Genomic DNA, 17,449 nt, shown 5'->3' with positions numbered 1-17,449 from the left:
CAGTCACCAAGGGGACTTCCCTGGTGGTTAAGATGCTGGACTTCCACTGCAGGGGGCATGGGTTCAATCCCTGGTCAGGAAACTAAGATGCCATGCCGTGCAGCCAAAAAAGTAAAGCAAAGACTTCCCTGGTGATTGAGTGGTTAAGAATCTGCCTGCCAATCCCATCTCGGAACTGAGATCCTACATGCTGTGAGACAACTAAGCCTATGCGCCACAAGTACTGAGCCCACATGCTGCAACTGCTGAAACTGGAGCATCCTAGAGCCCGTGCTCTACAAGAGAAGCCACTGAAACGAGAAGCCCATGCACCACGAGAAAGCAGCCCCTACTCACTGCAACTAGAGAAAGCCTGCACGCAGCAATGACGACCCAGTGCAGCCAAGACCGATACATAAATAAATAAAAATCAGGTTTTTTAAAAGAGAAAGGTCTGCTTAAAAAAATTTTTTTAATGTTATTTAAAAAAAAAAGTCACCAGGGTCATACTACCAATGGCACGCCACCCAGGACAGGGTGCCCACTACCTCAACTGCCAGAGGAACACTTGCAAGAAGCCACAGAGAGGCTTTTCTGGCAATACTTTGAGCAATGCCTCACGTGTTTTTTGCTTGTTTGTTTTCAACTTTTTTTTTTTCTGTCAATTGCCTCACATTTGTGTAATACTTTGACATTACAGCATGCTTTACACACCTGTGTGAACCCTGGGGTAATTCTGTGAACGAGGCACCGGCGTAGGGCCCAGTATACAGATGAGGGTCTGCAGGTTTGTTAACAGGAAGTTAGTAGAATGTCCTAAGGCACATGGAAACTACCTACAGAGGTGAGACTTGAGCTCAGGGAAGACAGGGTTTGTATTGGGGAAAGTGTTTCTCTCCCCTCTACACTCACCCTTGAACAGGGACCAGGATCCTAGAAGTTGATGGGGTGGACTGGGACGGTCAGGACTGCATGGCCGGTCCCCTTGGCCACTAGAGGGCAGGGTCTGAGCAGAGCACACAGCCCTCTCCCCAGAGAATTCCCCAGGCAGCCAAAGGGACCCACACCTGCCCGTGCAGAGCCAGGGTACACAGCAAACCACAGCTCTTGGCCCCAAAGCTGAATAATACTTCCCTGGTATATATTAAAGTAGCTGCTTTTAAACCCCCAGCCTTCTTCACAAGTATATGAGCAGTGCCCTAGACGAGTCCAGCTGAGGAGAAAGGGTGCCAGGTTATCACTTGCAAAGATGCAAGCTACTTATAATAAACAGGTCAGCACACCAGGACCCAGTGCCCTGAGGTCTGGGGGTGGGGGTGGAATAAAAACTCTTTCCTCCTCCCTCTCTCCAGGTGGATCTTTTCAGTTTTAATGTCTTTGCTGTCCTTTCAAACTATGTCATTCAGTCGCTAAGTCGTGTCCGACTCTTTGCAGCCCCATGGATTGCAGCATGCCAGGCTTCTCTGCCCTTCACTGTCTCCCAGAGTTTGCTTAAACTCATGGCCATTGAGTTGGTGATGACATCTAACCATCTCATCCTCTGTTGCCCTCTTCTCCTCCTGCCCTCAATCTTTCCCAGCATCAGGGTCTTTTCTAATGTGTTGGTTCTTCGCGTCAGGTGGCCAAAGTATTGGAGCTTCATCTTTAAACTACTATGTGAAACTATTAAAGGAGAGTCAGCACATAGCAGTGCCTGGCCTTGTCTTTACCAGTTATTTCATCCCAGCGCCTACCAGAGCCAAGAGCTCCTGAGCAAGATAAGCCATGAGGCCCTCTGGAGGGTCTGTCAGGTGAAGTTCCCAAGAAGTCAGACTATCTGAACAGGCTCGGTTATGTGGGGGAAGAGGAGTGGCCATTCTCCTGTCTCCTGGGAGGCCCTTTACTTTGCCATCCAAGGGTGAGATCCCCTCTGGAAATTATTTCAACCTTAACAACACTCATTTTAAAAGCATTAAGAGAAACCAGTCTAGGCCAAGGGCAGGATAGGTTCACATCCATCCTCAGAACAAATTGTCAGGTTAGGGAAATAGTAACATCACCGTTTTGCAGTTGGGAAAGCATAAGCTTAGAAAAGTTAAATGTCTTACCCACCGTCATACAACTTGCCAGGGAGGGGCCAGGGCTCTCCTGCACATATAGGCGTGCTCTCCTTGGTAAAGGCAGGCGGAGGGAAGCAAGGGCTGCAGAGAGGGCGGCTGGAAAGAAGTCCAAAGCGCCTGACTAGTTGAGGAAACTAAACTGTTAGTGCTGAGCCCAGTGGGGCAAAAAGGAGCATTTGAAGGCTCTTACATTTACTCAGTTCTCACAAAAACCCTAATTAGTTAATAAGTTGATAATAGTTAATAATTATCTCCATTTTACATGAGAGGAAAAGCAGGCTCAGGCACCTGTCCAAGGGTCACAAAGAAACAACTGTTAGCATCAGAATGTGAACCCAGCAGAAGCCTTGTTTCCCTTACTCCATGCTTCCCCCTGGTGGTGAGTGGGGGAGAGTGCACAGAAGCCCCCTCCTTGCAAGGCAGAAACGAGGATAGGGAGCCATCGGAACCCATTCAGTGAATCCTGGCTGAAGTCCACTTTGTGCCACGTCCTGTACTTGGCTCCAAGAACACAGCAATGGACAAGACAGGTGTCCCCTACTGACGGACAGACAGAAACACGGGAGGTATCCAGATGCAAGGGATAGGGACTTCCCAGGTGGTCCAGTGGTTAAGACCACACTTCCAATGCAGGGACCGTGGGTTCAATCCCTGGTCCTGAAACTACTACGTGCTGTGAGGTGTGGCCAAAAAAAAAAAAAGAAGTACAAGAAAAGGAAGAAGGAATTCTCAAGACAGCAACACAAAAATTCTGTCTGAGTTTCTAATCATCAAGATGGCAATACCAGCTCTTACCTGAGTCCCCTTCCTAAAGACTTGCTGGTCCCCACGACTGTGTGAGCCAACTCCTTTAAAAGAAAAAAAAGTCTCTCCCTCTCCTTAAAAAAAGAAAAAAAAAAAATGAGAGGGATAGTTGGGCAAGAGAGGGTGTGTCAGGGGTCAGGGAAGAGTGTGTTCTTGAAACAGTTCAGTCTGGGGATGCGTGAGGGGGCATGAAGGATGAGGCTGGAGAGGTAAGCAGGGGCCACATCTCAAAGGAGATGACCCATTAGAAAGGCACTGAGCAACCCTGGGAGGATAAATATGAGCCCAGGAGAGCAGAGGCAGAAGGGATGTGCTCACTCACTCAACCACTGTGTGACTACTAGCACGTGCCAGGCACTGCTCTCAGTGCTGGGGACACACGGGTGAACAAGATGAAGTTTGCCTTCATGGAGTTCACGTTCTTGTCAGAGAGATAAATAAATACACAAATGTGCAATATCAAGCTCTGAGAAAAACCACAGTGAAGAGGATGAGGTGGATTGGTTTACTTGGGCTACCAGAGCAAAATACTCTGGTACAGACCAGTTGCCTTAAATGCATCTCCTCACCATTCTGGAAGTTCAAGATCATGGTGTCAGCAGGGCTGGTTTCTTCTGAGGCCTCTCTGCTTGGCTTATAGATGTCCTTCCTCTCCCCGTGTCGTCACATGGTCTTCCCTCTGTGTCAGAGTCCTAACGCTCTGTTCCTTATCCAGCCATACTGGATTAGGGCCCGTCCATATCAGCTCTTTTTACCTTAATTACCTCTTTAAAGGCTCTACTCCAATAGTCACATTTGAGGTACTGGGGTTTAGGGCTTCAAAATATGAATTTTAAGTGGACATAATTCAGCCCATCACACAAGGCAACAGAATGTAATTGGGCTGTAGGTAGTGTAAAGGGGTGGATCTGAAATGGCTCATATAGGACAATATGGAAGGGTCTCCCAGAGATGACAGTGAGCTGAGATCTGAATGAAGAGAGGGAGCTAAAAATGCCCATGCCTAGGAGAACATTGCAGAGAGGGGAAGAGCCAGTACACAGAGCCTGAGGTGAGGACATGCCTTGGGACTTCTTGGGAGACAAGAACAGTATGGCTGGAGCCCAGTGAGAAGAGACGGAGGAAAGGGAGTTACATAAAGGCCTTGACCACCATTATGACTGGCTCTGTTTTTGAGACGGGAAGCCCGGGAAGAATTCTGAGCAGAAGACTGACATGATCTGACGCGTATTTTAAAAGCAACACCTATGTTGGGAATAAATTAGCAGAGAGGGAAAGCACGGAAACAGTAGACTTGGCAATAATCCACGTAGTCTTAAGAAGCAGTCAATTCTGTATAAGGCACGATAGGATTTACTGATGGATTAGATGCAGGACATAAGAAAAAGACATATGTTAAGGGTAACCCCAAAGTTCTCGGCCCAACCAACTGGGTTAATGGTAGTGCCATTTACCTTGACGGGGAAGTTGTGGAGAAGTCAAAGAGGAGTGAGAATTAAGAGTTCAGTACAGGCAATGCCAAGTTTAATACACATTAAATATCTTAACTATCCATGTAGAGATGTTGAGTAAACAGTTGGAAATGAGAACAGAATTCAGGGGAAAGGTCCAGAATGAAGGTATAAATTTGGGAGACATTACGTAAATAATATTTTAAGTTACAGAATAGCTTGACATCACCAAAGGTGTGTGTGTGGGGGGTGTGGTAAGTGCAGGATAAAAGGTCCAAGGACTAAGCCTTGAGATACTCCAACATTTAGAGATTTTTAAAAGGTAGATTCAGAGAAAACTGAGAAGTCAAGAAGTGAGGAAATCCATTTGTCATAGAAGCAAAAAATAAAACTATTCCAAGAGTGTTAATGAGAAGTTGAGTCAGAAGACTGAAAACTGGCTACTGATTTAGCACTCAGAGGTCACCGATGATTTTAACAAAGTTGTTTCCATGGAGTGGCAGGGGTGAATGCCAAATCACAGCTGGTTCAAGAGAGAAGGGGAAGGGAAGAATCAGGGTATAAACAACTCTTTTGAGAAGTTTTGTTGTAAAGGGGAGAAGAAAATAGCAGAGTACGTCAAAGATGTGGGAAACATTTTTCAAGACAGGAGATTTTACGGCATGTTTGTAAGCTAATGGGAATAACTGGTAGGAAGAGAAAAATAACAATACAGGAAAGAAATAATTACAGGGATTAAAGCAAAGCTGGAGGGTTGGCCTTCAATCGGAGTAGGAATGGTTCATTCTTAGTAACAGGAAGGAGGGCCTTGAAGGTACCAATGCAACTGGGTTAGCAGGCTGGGGAGGGGTGATGGAAATGGAAATTCTCTTCTGATTGCTTTTACTTCCTTAGTGAATTAAATATAGCAATTAGTAGGGTGAAGGGATATTGAAGGTTGAGGATAAGAAGATATGAATGTATTTAAGACATAAACAGGTAGGATTGATAGAACTTAACAGATCAGACTTTAGTAACAAACAAAGCTAGTGGAGGTGATAGAATTCCAGTTGATCTATTTCAAATCCTAGAAGATGATGCTGTGAAACTTCTGCACTCAATATGCCAGCAAATTTGGAAAACTCAGCAGTGGCCACAGGACTGGAAAAGGTCAGTTTTCATTCCAATCCCAAAGAAAGGCAATGCCAAAGAATGCTCAAACTATGGCACAATAGCACGCATCTCACACGCTAGTGAAGTCATGCTCAAAATTCTCCAAGCCAGGCTTCAGCAATATGTGAACTGTGAATTTCCAGATGTTCAAGCTGGTTTTAGAAAACGCAGAGGAACCAGAGATCAAATTGCCAACATCTCCTGGATCATCGAAAAAGCAAAAGAGTTCCAGGAAAACATCTATTTCTGCTTCATTGACTATGCCAAAGCCTTTGCCTGTGTGGATCACAATAAACTGTGGAAAATTCTTCAAGAGATGGGAATACCAGACCACCTGACCTGCCTCTTGAGAAACCTGTATGCAGGTCAGGAAGCAACAGTTAGAACTGGACATGGAACAACAGACTGGTTCCAAATAGGAAAAGGAGTACGTCAAGGCTGTGTATGGTCACCCTGCTTATTTAACTTATATACAGAGTATATCATGAAAGAAGCACAAGCTGGAATTAAGATTGCCAGGAGAAATATCAATAACCTCAGATATGCAGAGGACACCACCCTTATGGCAGAAAGTGAAGAGGAACTCAAAAGTCTCTTGATGAAAGTGAAAGAGGAGAGTGAAAAAGTTGGCTTGAAGCTCAACATTCAGAAAACTAAGATCATGGCATCCAGTCCCATCACTTCATGGGAAATAGATGGAGAAACAGTGGAAACAGTGTCAGACTTTATTTTTTTGAGCTCCAAAATCACTGCGGATGCTGATTGCAGCCATGAAATTAAAAGACACTTACCCCCGGAAGGAAAGTTATGACCAATCTAGATAGCATATTAAAAAGCAGAGACATTACTTTGCCAACAAAGGTCCGTCTAGTCGAGGCTATGGTTTTTCCAGTAGTCATGTATGGATGTGAGAGTTGGACTATAAAGAAAGCTGAGTGCTGATGAATTGATGCTTTAAACTGTGGTGTTGGAGAAGACTCTTGAGAGTCCCTTGGACTGCAAGGAGATCCAACCAGTCCATCCTAAAGGAGATCAATCCTGGGTGTTTATTGTAAGGACTGATGCTAAAGCTGAAACTCCAATACTTTGGCCACCTCATGCAAAGAGTTGACTCACTGGAAAAGACTCTGATGCTTGGAGGGATTGGGGGAGGGAGGAGAAGGGGATGACAGAGAATGAGGTGGCTGGATGGCATCACCGACTCGATGGACATGAGTTTGAGTGAACTCCGGGAGTTGGTGGTGGACAGGGAGGCCTGGCGTGCTGTGATTCATGGGGTCGCAAAGAGTCGGACACAACTGAGCGACTGAACTGAACTGAATAGATCAGACATAGAAAAATGTGAGAGGAAGGAGATAAGGATAGATTTCCGCTTTAGTAACTGAGTGGATGGTGGAATTGTCCTCCATTCAAGTAAGGCAGGCTTGTGGGGCGGGCAGGTCTAGGAGGAGAGAGGGAAAATTCTGTGTCTATGAAACATCCAAGTGGACATGAGAGTCTGAAGCTTGGAAGAAAAAACCTGAACTAGAGAAGGAGATCTGGGAGTCATCACCATAAGACAGCGGGAAGCAGAGAGGTTTCTGTGCTTGCTGTTTTCTCTGAGAAGTAAAGGGATTGATGGTTTGAGATCAGAGAAAGTCTGAAATAGATTCTGGGGAAGAATGAGAAAACTGAAAAGGAAATAGGGTACCATCAGGTAACTCTGGAGGCCCAGGTCAAGGCAGAGCACATATGCTGAGAGTGGTCTGACCCACCATGCAGACACCTCACCCACGCTCCTGGGGCTACAGCCACCAGGAGCCAGTGACCTCCCTGCTGGCTCTCCACGGCAGGGCTCCACCTCACTGCCCAGCTACGCGCCCTGACCTTTCACATGACACCCTTTCCTCCTTGCTTACCTGGTTAGCCGACCTTTTACATGACACTCCTTACTTAACTGGTTAACTACTACTCACTTGTTTTTCTCTCTTCAGATCAGGGCAGAACCTGCCAAAAAACCTTTAACTGCTCCCCCCAGCCCCTGCCAATCAGAGCTGAGGGTGTCTTCTCTGAACCCAAATAGCCCTCGAGGTACCTTATCACAGGATGAACCATACATACTATATCGTCATCACTGATATACTTTATCTGCCTCTCCTACTAGACTGAAAAAACTTGAGGGCAGAAACCTTTCACCCTTATAATGACCACTATTTAGTAGGTGTCCAATAAATGTGTGTGAAATGAAGATAGGAAAAGAACTGAGGTCCAAAACCACACGCAATTCTATAGCTTATGTCACAGGCAAGAAAGGCAAAGTGTTAGTTGCTCAGTCATGTTCAACTCTTTGCAACCCCATGGACTATAGCCTACTAGGCTCCTCTGCCCATGGAATTCACCAGGCAAGAATACTGGAGTGGGTAGCCATGCTCTTCTCCAGGGGATCTTCCCAAACCAGGGTTGGAACCCGGGTCTTCCATATTGCAAGCAGATTCTTTACCATCTGAGCCACTAGGGAAGCCCCATGTCACAGGCAGCTGCCATGGAAATCAAGCCACAAAATAGGATATATCCTTTTGGTCTCAACATTATACCCTTATCCTTTCAAGAAGAGACCTTAATATACCTATAGGAAAGAAATACCCTTACCGTATGTTAAAGTCCATTAACCTTTGTTCCTGCCTTCCCCAAACCAAATAGCTGGAGGCATTGGGTAAAGGCATTTTATTTAAAAAATCCAGACATCTTACTTGTACAAATCAATCACTTTCCATTTCCAAGTCCCATCATCTGTGCTTCAGAGCAGAGCATGTGGTATTTTTCTGGGCTTAAGGTATAAACTGACATGGTGTTCAAGAACTTGTCCAGTGGACAGAGCCGGTCAGGGCAACCTTTTGGCACTTGCTCCTGTGGAAGAGACGTAACTCAGTTGGGGCACTGGGGACACTGTCTGGCTGTTGTCAGCTGTGTCCAGAGTTCTGAAAGGCTTTGACCCAATCAGATGTGTACGTACACACATAACAGCCAAGGAGCCCCCATTAATCAGTCAGCTTCCAGATTAAAAGCACAATGGCCTGCTCGTGAAAGTCACTCAATAACTGTTGGCTGAACTGACTGGAAGACATTGACATTATACCCCTGGGAAGGCTAAAGGTCTAACCTTAGGGAAGGTTCAGCCTCTGCCCTGGACAGCAACCTGCTGAAGTGGCCAAGGCACCAGAGAAGCTGATGGCATACATCTCCTCCCAAAGACCTCATCTTTAATTTTCAAAACAGCCCTCACAGCCAGGAGTTACATCCTGGGAGAGACCCTCAGAAGAAAAGGGTGGTCCTGCTGTTAGAAGGGTCCTGTGGCAGAACCGGGACATGGTTCCAGTCCCAGCCTGCCACTAGGGACCCAGTTCTGCCTTATCCCTGGGCTGCAGCCATGAGAGCATCCAGAGAGCTCGTGTACCAGTGGAGACTCCCTGGGACCAAGCAGGCGACTTGGTGCTAACCCAGGTGGGCGGGTGGCCCAGCCGCCGCCCCACCATGCCCCAGAGGTCTTACCTGCCCTCCGTAATAGAGCTGCACAAACCACTCCTCAGACTCCCGGTGCTGATAGAGCTCCATGGTCAGGTCCACAGCAAATGGGGGCCATTTGTGGTCAAAAATTCCCAGGGTCATTAGAAGAGGCATGAGGGTCACATCGTGAGCTGCATAGAGGTACAGCTTCCTGCAAGAAGAAGGCAGTTCTCCATAGTTCTTCACCACAGGACTCTGGAGGCCAAGACACCGCCTGCCTCCTTTGAGTGAGGACACCAGGTGACCTCTAGAAATCAGTTGAGCCTGGTATAAATCTCCTTTGAGGGACTTTCCTGGTAGTCCAGTGGTTAAGAATCCACCTTGCAGTGCAGGGGACATGGGTTTGATCCCTGGTCCACGAACTAAGATCTCACATGCTGTGGAGCCCATTGCTACAACTATTGGAGCCTGCGTGCTGCAATGAAGACCCAGCACAACCAAATAAATAAATGTGAGGTAAAAAAACAAACTCCTTTGGAGTAGATGGGCTTCCCTGGTGACTCAAACAGTGAAAAATCTGCCTGCAATGCAGGAGATCCAGGTTAGATCCCTGGGTTGGGAAGTTTCCTCTGGAGAAGGGAGTGGCTACTCACTCCAGTATTTTTGCCTGGAGAATTCCATGGACAGAGGAACCTGGTGGGATACAGTCCATGGGGTCGCAAAGTTGTTTTCTCCACTATCAAGGGGCTTACAAACCACCTGGCAGTCTTGTTAAAAGGCAGACTCTGATTCAGTGGGTCAGGCTGCGGTGGAAAATCAATCTTAGGTGATGGTGAAGCTGTTTATCTACAGACCACACTTTGTTTACCAAGTGCCTTGGACACACATTCCAAATCCATGGTCCCTAACCTGGAGTTCCAGGCACCCCAAAAGTGGCTATGGAGGTTCACAAGCCACTTCCAACATCTTTAAATGCCCAGTAGAATTCCTATCTTCCAATATACTCAATGAAGGTGTTTAAACAATCTATTAAGCAACTATCATTGTTTGGGGCTATTTTAATACCAAATGAGTTCAGTTCAGTTCAGTCGCTCAGTCATGTCCAACTCTTTGAGGACCCATGGACTGCAGCACACCAGGCCTCCCTGCTCATCACCAACTCCCGGAGTTGTGATGTCCTTATTAGTTATTCCACTGGATGCATGTTTTAAAAAACGGAAAAATTACTTTAGGGTTCATTTCTACTAAAATGAAAATTTTAAAGCATGGTAGGACAGATGTGTCAAGAAGAAAGGTAGAAATGTTGTCAATGTCTCTAGGACACATGGCCTCCAACATCTACTTTCAGTTACCAACAGCCTGGTTCTCACCCTCCTAGAACCTGGGTTCCCTCCCTGTAGCCAGAGCCGCCCCCTCCACCCTCCTCAGTCACACCAAGCCAAGCTGCTCGGCCAAGTACCTGGTCTTGCTGGGCGGAGTGGCAGGGTCCACGACTTTCAGCAGGTTGCTCTCCAGGATGTAGAGGAATGGGCCAACTGCCATCTGAAGGCCCTCCCTGTGGTGAGTAAAAGGTACTGAAATACCCATTGGGCACTGGGCACACAAGGGATGCAGGCTGCTTCTTCCCCCTGGAACCTCATGAGCCCAGTCAGAGAGCTGAGAAAAGACAAGGGATGCAAGAAGGACAGAGACAGCAGTAAGGGCAGAAACAGCACTGCCTCACTGTAAACAGCAGCAGGGTACAGACTTGGTATGAACATGGCTGAGATGGGAGGGGTGAGGGGATGGCAACCTGGATACGTAATAGAGAACTAGGCCAAAACAGGGAAGGACAAGGTGTAATGAATTCCAGGAATTCCAAAGGCCCTTAGAAAAGCCACCTGAAGGGAAATCGCCTAAACTACACTTCCTATGTGCCAGCTCCCCTTCTTTGGCGTTGAGACCATAAGGACTTTTCTTAATTTATTTGATTTAACAAGTTCAGCACTAGTGCTCTTGCCTTGGCTCTGTGGCTCTACCACTTTCATTCTCAGGATGGTCACCTCATGATCACAGGTGGTTACCTCAACTCAAAGCATTTTTGAGAAGCAGCAAACAAAGCAGGAACGTGGAGGCTAGTAAGCAGCAGAAAGGCTTGGTTTGGGTGACTCTCACTTTCTATCAAAGAGAAAAAAAACCTTTCCCCAAATTCCCAGAACCCAACCACTGACAAAAAGAGTTGCCATGACTGGCTTAGACCAATCCTTATTCATGGTGACTGGCCACTTTCACAAATCAAGGGAAGTTGAGGCAACAGCTGAGGACTAGGCAACCGATACCACAGAGCATATACTTTCCAAAGAATCCATGCAGGCCAAGGCAAGCTGGACGGCATTGTGAAACGGGAACCATCTGTTCCTGAAGAAACATCAGTTTTAAGAAACCAGGGCTAATGGAAAAGAAAGTGGACTGGACCCAGATCTTGTTTAAAATGCAGGAGAAAGCAAACAGTAGTTGTGGGCCAATTCCAACTCAGCCGCCCATTTCTGTAAACAGTTCCACTGGAACACAGCTGTGCCCATTTGTTTGTGTATCGTCTATGGCTTCTTTCATGCTACACGGGCTGCGATGAATAGACACACAGATAATGCACGGCCTGCAAAGCCTAACATATTTATTAAATATGTGTGGATGGACTTCCCTGGTGGCACAGTGGACAAGAATCCACCTGCCAAGGCAGGGGACAAGAGCTGAATACCTAGTCCAGGAAGATTCCACATGCCGCAGAGCAACTAAGCCTGTTTGTCATAACTACTGAGCCCTGGTGTGGCGATTACTGAAGCCCGTGCACCTAGAGCCGGTGCTCAGGAGCAAGAGAAGCCACCGCAGTGAGAAGCCCGTGCTCCACAACTAGAGAGTAGCCCCTGATGCAACTAGAGAAAGCCTGGGCACACAGCAGCGAACACCCAGCAAGGCCAAAAAAAAATATATGGAAGTATGTGCTGGTGGAGGGGCAGGCAGTGAGCGACAATTTAGGAACAGGGGGGCCACTTCAGGAAAAGATGAGGGAAGGTGGTTGGTCACAGGAGTGGCAGCGAGCTGAGAGGTGTGGCTGGAACCTTCCAGAAGCCTGAGGCAAGTGCAAAATGGATGCGCTGACTGAGCGGCAGAAAAGCAGGCAGAGGCTCCTATTCTCATGCAAGATCAAGCAAATTCTTGAAATGTGAGTGGCTTTTTCCTCCCACTCATCTTCCTCAGGACTTCCCCTCTATACTCCCCTCTCTTACCAAGTCACCTATTCTGAGTACAAGCTGAATGCTCTGAACCAACCATTAAAAGGTGTTTTTTTATATTTGGGAAGAGAGATACCCTTCATTCTGATAGTCAGGAAATAGACCTTCTATAAAGAGAGCCCTGCTGCTGCTGCTGCTAAGTCGCTTCAGTCGTGTCCGACTCTGTGCGACCCCATAGACCTAAATACCAGTAAAACAGAGAAAACACAGGACAAGTCCTGCTTCCACCTCCTGCTAGCTGAGCCTACGCAAGGTGGCCCACATCTCTTGGGCCTAGTTCTCCATCTCTAAAGCCAGGACTTGGCCTTGTCAAGGATGATGACACCAACCTCATGGCGAGAACAGGAAAATGATTTGTAAACTGTAATGTGATGAATAAAATGAGCACTAATTATTCTTCCTTCAGCATCCCCTGGTACCCCAATGTTTTGAAACTTAAAGCAAAGGAAAAAGTCGGTGATTAAGAGAAACTCAATCAAGGGACTTCCCTGCTGCTCCAGTGGCTAAGAGTCCATGCTCCCTTATGCAGGGGGCCCAGGTTTGATCCCTGGTCAGGGAACTAGATCCCACATGCTGCCTCTAAGACCTGGCACGGCCAAATAAATAAATAAAAATAAAATAAATACTTTAAAAAGAGAGACAGAAACTTGATCGAGTAGCAGCCCCTGGTCTTGTGTAACAGTGAATGAAAACACTATGTCACCAGTCCCTGCTCCAGAAATGAAAGGACCCAGGGCCAAGTCTATTCAGAAGGCCAGCGGAATGGGGTGATTTCAACCTCTGCACACAGAGACGCCAGCTGACAGAGTGGGCCTGATGAGTCCCCTTCCCCACACTCTGGGAGGCCTGACCAAGCGTGACTGTATGCCAGCAGCTGAAGAGGCTCCCCCCTCACCTGTCTCCCCACTGCAGGATGTACAAGGCTGTGTCCACAGCTCTCTGCTCGATCATCCATGCAAACCTCTTCAGCGAGGGGCAGCTCGGGAGGTTGTGCACCTGAAAGGGCCATGGGTAGAGTTTTAGAAAGAAATACTCATCCAGTGAGCCTGGCAGCCGGTCCGCTTCCATGGAGTCCAAGGGGATTGCCTTCTCTCAGAGAGAGACTGGCTCAAAACTCTATGTCCCCAAGGCCTGTCGGAAGCTATTCCTCCAGATCTGAAGTCCCAGATAAAAATTGTTTTCTCCTCTCTTTCTGATGCTCATCTACTCCAAAGTAAAAAACATTTGTGTTCTTTTAAGCTAAATAAATAAAATACAAGGCAAGGAATTCATAAATTTTCACTTGGCCTTCATCATCCCCAAAATGATTTCTAAAAAGTATGCCATATAAATACTTTATCAACTCTTGTTTTATAACCTTAAACCCATCTTACACTTAAGCATAAGGTGCATTTCTGCCTTCAAGGCACACTGTCATCCTCACAAGAGAAGGAAGCAGGATCCAGGCTGTACAGCCTTTGGGTGTCTGACTTCTGAATCTGGAGCAGCATTTCCCATTGTGTGGCCTTCAGTATTTATTAGGGGAAAAAAAAGATTCTAGGGCTAAACAAGCTTGAGAAAAACAGAATTAAAGATTCACCAGTTTTCTTTACCAGAGTGCTCTCGGGTTCTTTAATAGGCTGACATGCATATAGACTCTCCAAAAAGTGATACAATAAAGAGGCATTCCAAACTTTTTAGACCACAATCCCTCCCTACTCATCACCCACCCCAGCCCTGCCTGCCCACATTATACACACTTGCGTCATGGGCATTCTGGTGAATATGCTTCAAAGAACTCTGGTCAAGAGTTAAAATGTCTACGCTCCTAATATGGTGAGGAGTCTACCCTACCCCTTAGTTCCCAGGTCCATTCTGCCAGCAAGTGCTTTCACAGCTGCCTCCAAGCCAGAAGGCCTCCACCCACTTCTAACTCAGGAGCCAGTCCACCAAGACTTGCCCAGGCTCCCCCCACCCTCCCAGAGCCCGAGGAGGACAGCCAGCCCACCTGCTCAGCAGCCATGTTGTCCAGCAAGGCGAGGAAGTCCACTTCATCACTACTGGCAATGCCCATCCCTTCCTTCACTTTCTTCAAATCCTCTGAGATTCCTGGCTGCAAAGAAGCAGCCTGCCTCCGGCCTCTGCCGAAAAATAAAAAAGTTATTCCTTATATTTCTTTATATTGTATGGTTATTAAGTTTACGAAGTGTATCTCATTCGTCATTTAGGATCTCACTTACCTTTCAACAACTCATTGGGATTAGCTAGCATAACTGTCAATTTAAAGACAGGTAAACTCTACGAAATGCAAAATCACTGCAGACGGTGATTGCAGCCATGAAATTAAAAGAAGCTTACTCCTTGGAAGGAAAGTTATGACCAACCTAGACAGCATATTGAAAAGCAGAGACATTACTTTGTCAACAAAGATCTGTCTAGTCAAGGCTATGGTTTTTCTAGTGGTCATGTATGGATGTGAGAGTTGGACTATAAAGAAAGCTGAGTGCTGAAGAATTGATGCTTTAAACTGCGGTGTTGGAGAAGACTCTTGAGAGATCCTTGGACTGCAAGGAGATCCAACCAGTCCATCTTCAAGGAAATCAGTCCTGGTTGTTCATTGGGAGGACTAATGTTGAAGCTGACACTCCAATACTTTGGACACCTGATGTGAAGAGCTGACTCATTTGAAAAGACCGTGATGCTGGGAAAGATTGAGGGCAGGAGGAGAAGGGGACGACAGAGGATGAGATGGTTGGATGGCATCACTGACTCAATGGACATGGGTTTGGGTGGACTCCGGGAGTGGGTGATGGACAGGGAGGCCTAGCGTGCTGCGGTTGATGGGGTCGCAAAGAGTCGGACATGACTGAGCAACTGAACTGAACTGAAACTCTACGAGGCCAACTGACTTGTGAGTTAGTACATACCAGGGCTAGAATAATGGATTTTCCAAATCCCATTCTAGCATTCCCTTCTATTATACCCAAAACAATGCAAGCATGGCCAGGTCTGCTTGAAAACACGTCTACTTCTTCTGGGGAACACACTCTACATAGTATAAGTGCCATCCCCAAATACCTGAAACCTAAATAGTGCCATCAGCTCCAAACCAATCTATCCTACACAGCAGCACATTGGTAAGAGAAGGGGAATCTGTGTCTTCTTTGGTGTGCCCATCTAGATTTGCAGTTAATGACTGGCTTACTCATCTTTTCCCTAAGTTTCTTCAGTTACCCCACCTGAGAGCCCAGGACTGAACACAAAGGACAACGCTCAGTAAATGGTGAAGCCCCACTCGTGGCTGTATACACCATCCCTCCAGCCCAGAGTGTGGGTCTCCCTGGATGTCCTTTCCCTTCACCATGAGCCTGTCCTGTGAGCAACAGCTGCCTCCCGTCCTAGACAGCTGATGTCAGACCCATTTAATGTCATCTCTCCCATCCATTATCCACCGGCACAGCCAGTCTGCTGGCAGAGATGGTACAATGCTGCCTGTACCCCCACCCTGAAGAACAAGAGTCAGGGGCAGTTACCTGGTTCTTTTCCACAGGTTCCAGCAGTATTGGTAGTTGGGGTACAAGACTTCTGAGCTTGCTTCGTCAGTGTGGATGACGATGGGTCCTGGAAGGAAGGTGGGAAGTGGCTTCAGCTTGTTCTTCCCAGCAGCTCCACCCGCTTCTTCTTCTCTTTGTCTACACAGATGGAGCTGCTCCCAGAGGCCATCATCCAGGTTACTCCTTAAGGACAGTGAATGCCTTCAATATGCCCTGGCTTTGCCAATAGGAGCTCCCCTGTGGTCTGAGAAAGCACACAGCAGCCCAGTTCTGTCTAGCACAACCTCTCCTGCTGGGCTACCTATATCCTGGAGAAGGTACAGACTTGATCAGACTGGCACATCCATGCTCAGTCATGTCTGACTCTTTGCAACCCTATGTACTGTAGCCTGCCAGGCTCCCCTGTCCATGGGATCTTCTAGGCAACAATACTGCAGTGGGTAGCTATTTCCTACTCCAGGCACATCTATGACGCATTCCCAAAAAAATGCCTGCCTCAAGATACTACCAGCACTCGGAGATTCTAACAAATGGGCCATCTCTTACTTTAGCAGAACAAGGTGATTTTCTTGCTTTGCAGAGTCCAATCCTATAGGCCAATATGGGCTTTCCAGGTGGCACTAGTGGTAAAGAACCTTCCTGCCAATGCAGAAGTAAGACGTGGGTTCAATCCCTGGGTTGGGAAGATCCCCTGGAGGAGGGCATGACAACCCACTCCATTATTCTTACCTGGAACATCCCATGGACAGAGGACCCTGGCGGACTACAGTTCATATGGTCACAAAGAGTCGGACACGACTGAAGCAACTTGGCATGCATGCATGCATACACCAATATGGTGACTTATGAAACAATCTGAGAAAGGTGCCCACAGGGTCACAAATCCTCTAAGACCCCATGGCCTTGCCCAAAAGAAAAGCCAGGCTTCTAGATGCACTAGCAGAAACCAAAAATTATAGACTACAGTGTTTCTTACACACCTCACAGCAGAGCTCCTGCTCAGAGCTGACAGGTACCCGTCTCCTATCAATGCCCAAAGGAGGTGCTTTAACACCTTTCCATGCTTTGCTCTGCACCAGCGTCCTGTTCTACACAGCTCAAGCCTCTTCTTCTCTGATGGCAGAGGAGCTTTATGGAATTCACTGAGGTCAATCTGTGGAATGATTGCTATATTATGTGGTCAGTCACTCAGTTGTATTCAACTCTTTGCGGCCCCACGGACTATAGCCTGCCAAGTCCTCGGCCCATGGAATTTTCCAGGCATGAATACTGAGTGTGTTGCCATTTCCTATTCCAGGTGATCTTCCCAATCCAGGTATCAAACCTACGTCTCTTGCATCTCCTGCATTGGCAGGCAGATTCTTTAGTGCCACCTGGGAAGCCCTCAGGTGAATCCAAACCCCAAAGAACTACCATTCCCAAACAAACTACTGATAGTAAAAACCTCAGGATTAAAGAGCAGCCTATGGTGACTTGAGCAGAATACCAGAATTCACACACACTTGGCTGGTCTGGACAGGAGGAGGAAATCAGACTGTGTCATGAGTTTAGCCCTGAATCTACAACCAACCAGCAGGATGACTTTGGAAAGTCACTTCTCTTCTTTGGGGCTCACGTGTAAATTGAAGGGGTGAGACTAGTATCAGCAATTTCCAACTGTTTCTAAAGCAGCGGGA

At 47.0% G+C, this 17,449-nt stretch overlaps 1 protein-coding gene across 1 annotated transcript in view; it reads right to left on the bottom strand.

Moving 5' to 3' along the window:
• Positions 1–460: 460 nt before the first annotated feature.
• Positions 461–17,449, bottom strand: part of ACP6 (acid phosphatase 6, lysophosphatidic) — a 28,672-nt gene continuing 11,683 nt past the window's right edge. Inside the window, exons 5-10 of the mRNA XM_055402175.2 lie at positions 15,753–15,840; positions 14,228–14,360; positions 13,136–13,236; positions 10,428–10,523; positions 9,014–9,179; positions 461–8,371 (exon numbers count right to left, since the gene is read on the bottom strand). Coding sequence (XP_055258150.1) covers positions 8,228–8,371; positions 9,014–9,179; positions 10,428–10,523; positions 13,136–13,236; positions 14,228–14,360; positions 15,753–15,840 — 728 coding nt within the window. The 3' untranslated portion in view covers positions 461–8,227. The remainder of the gene's footprint in view (positions 8,372–9,013; positions 9,180–10,427; positions 10,524–13,135; positions 13,237–14,227; positions 14,361–15,752; positions 15,841–17,449) is intronic.

Source organism: Moschus berezovskii, chromosome 4 (assembly GCF_049115385.1).
Source record: "Moschus berezovskii isolate FMDL1 chromosome 4, NW_MosBer_1.0, whole genome shotgun sequence".
In the NCBI taxonomy this organism is placed as follows: Eukaryota; Metazoa; Chordata; class Mammalia; order Artiodactyla; family Moschidae; genus Moschus; species Moschus berezovskii.
This window is presented reverse-complemented; position numbering and strand designations above follow the sequence as displayed.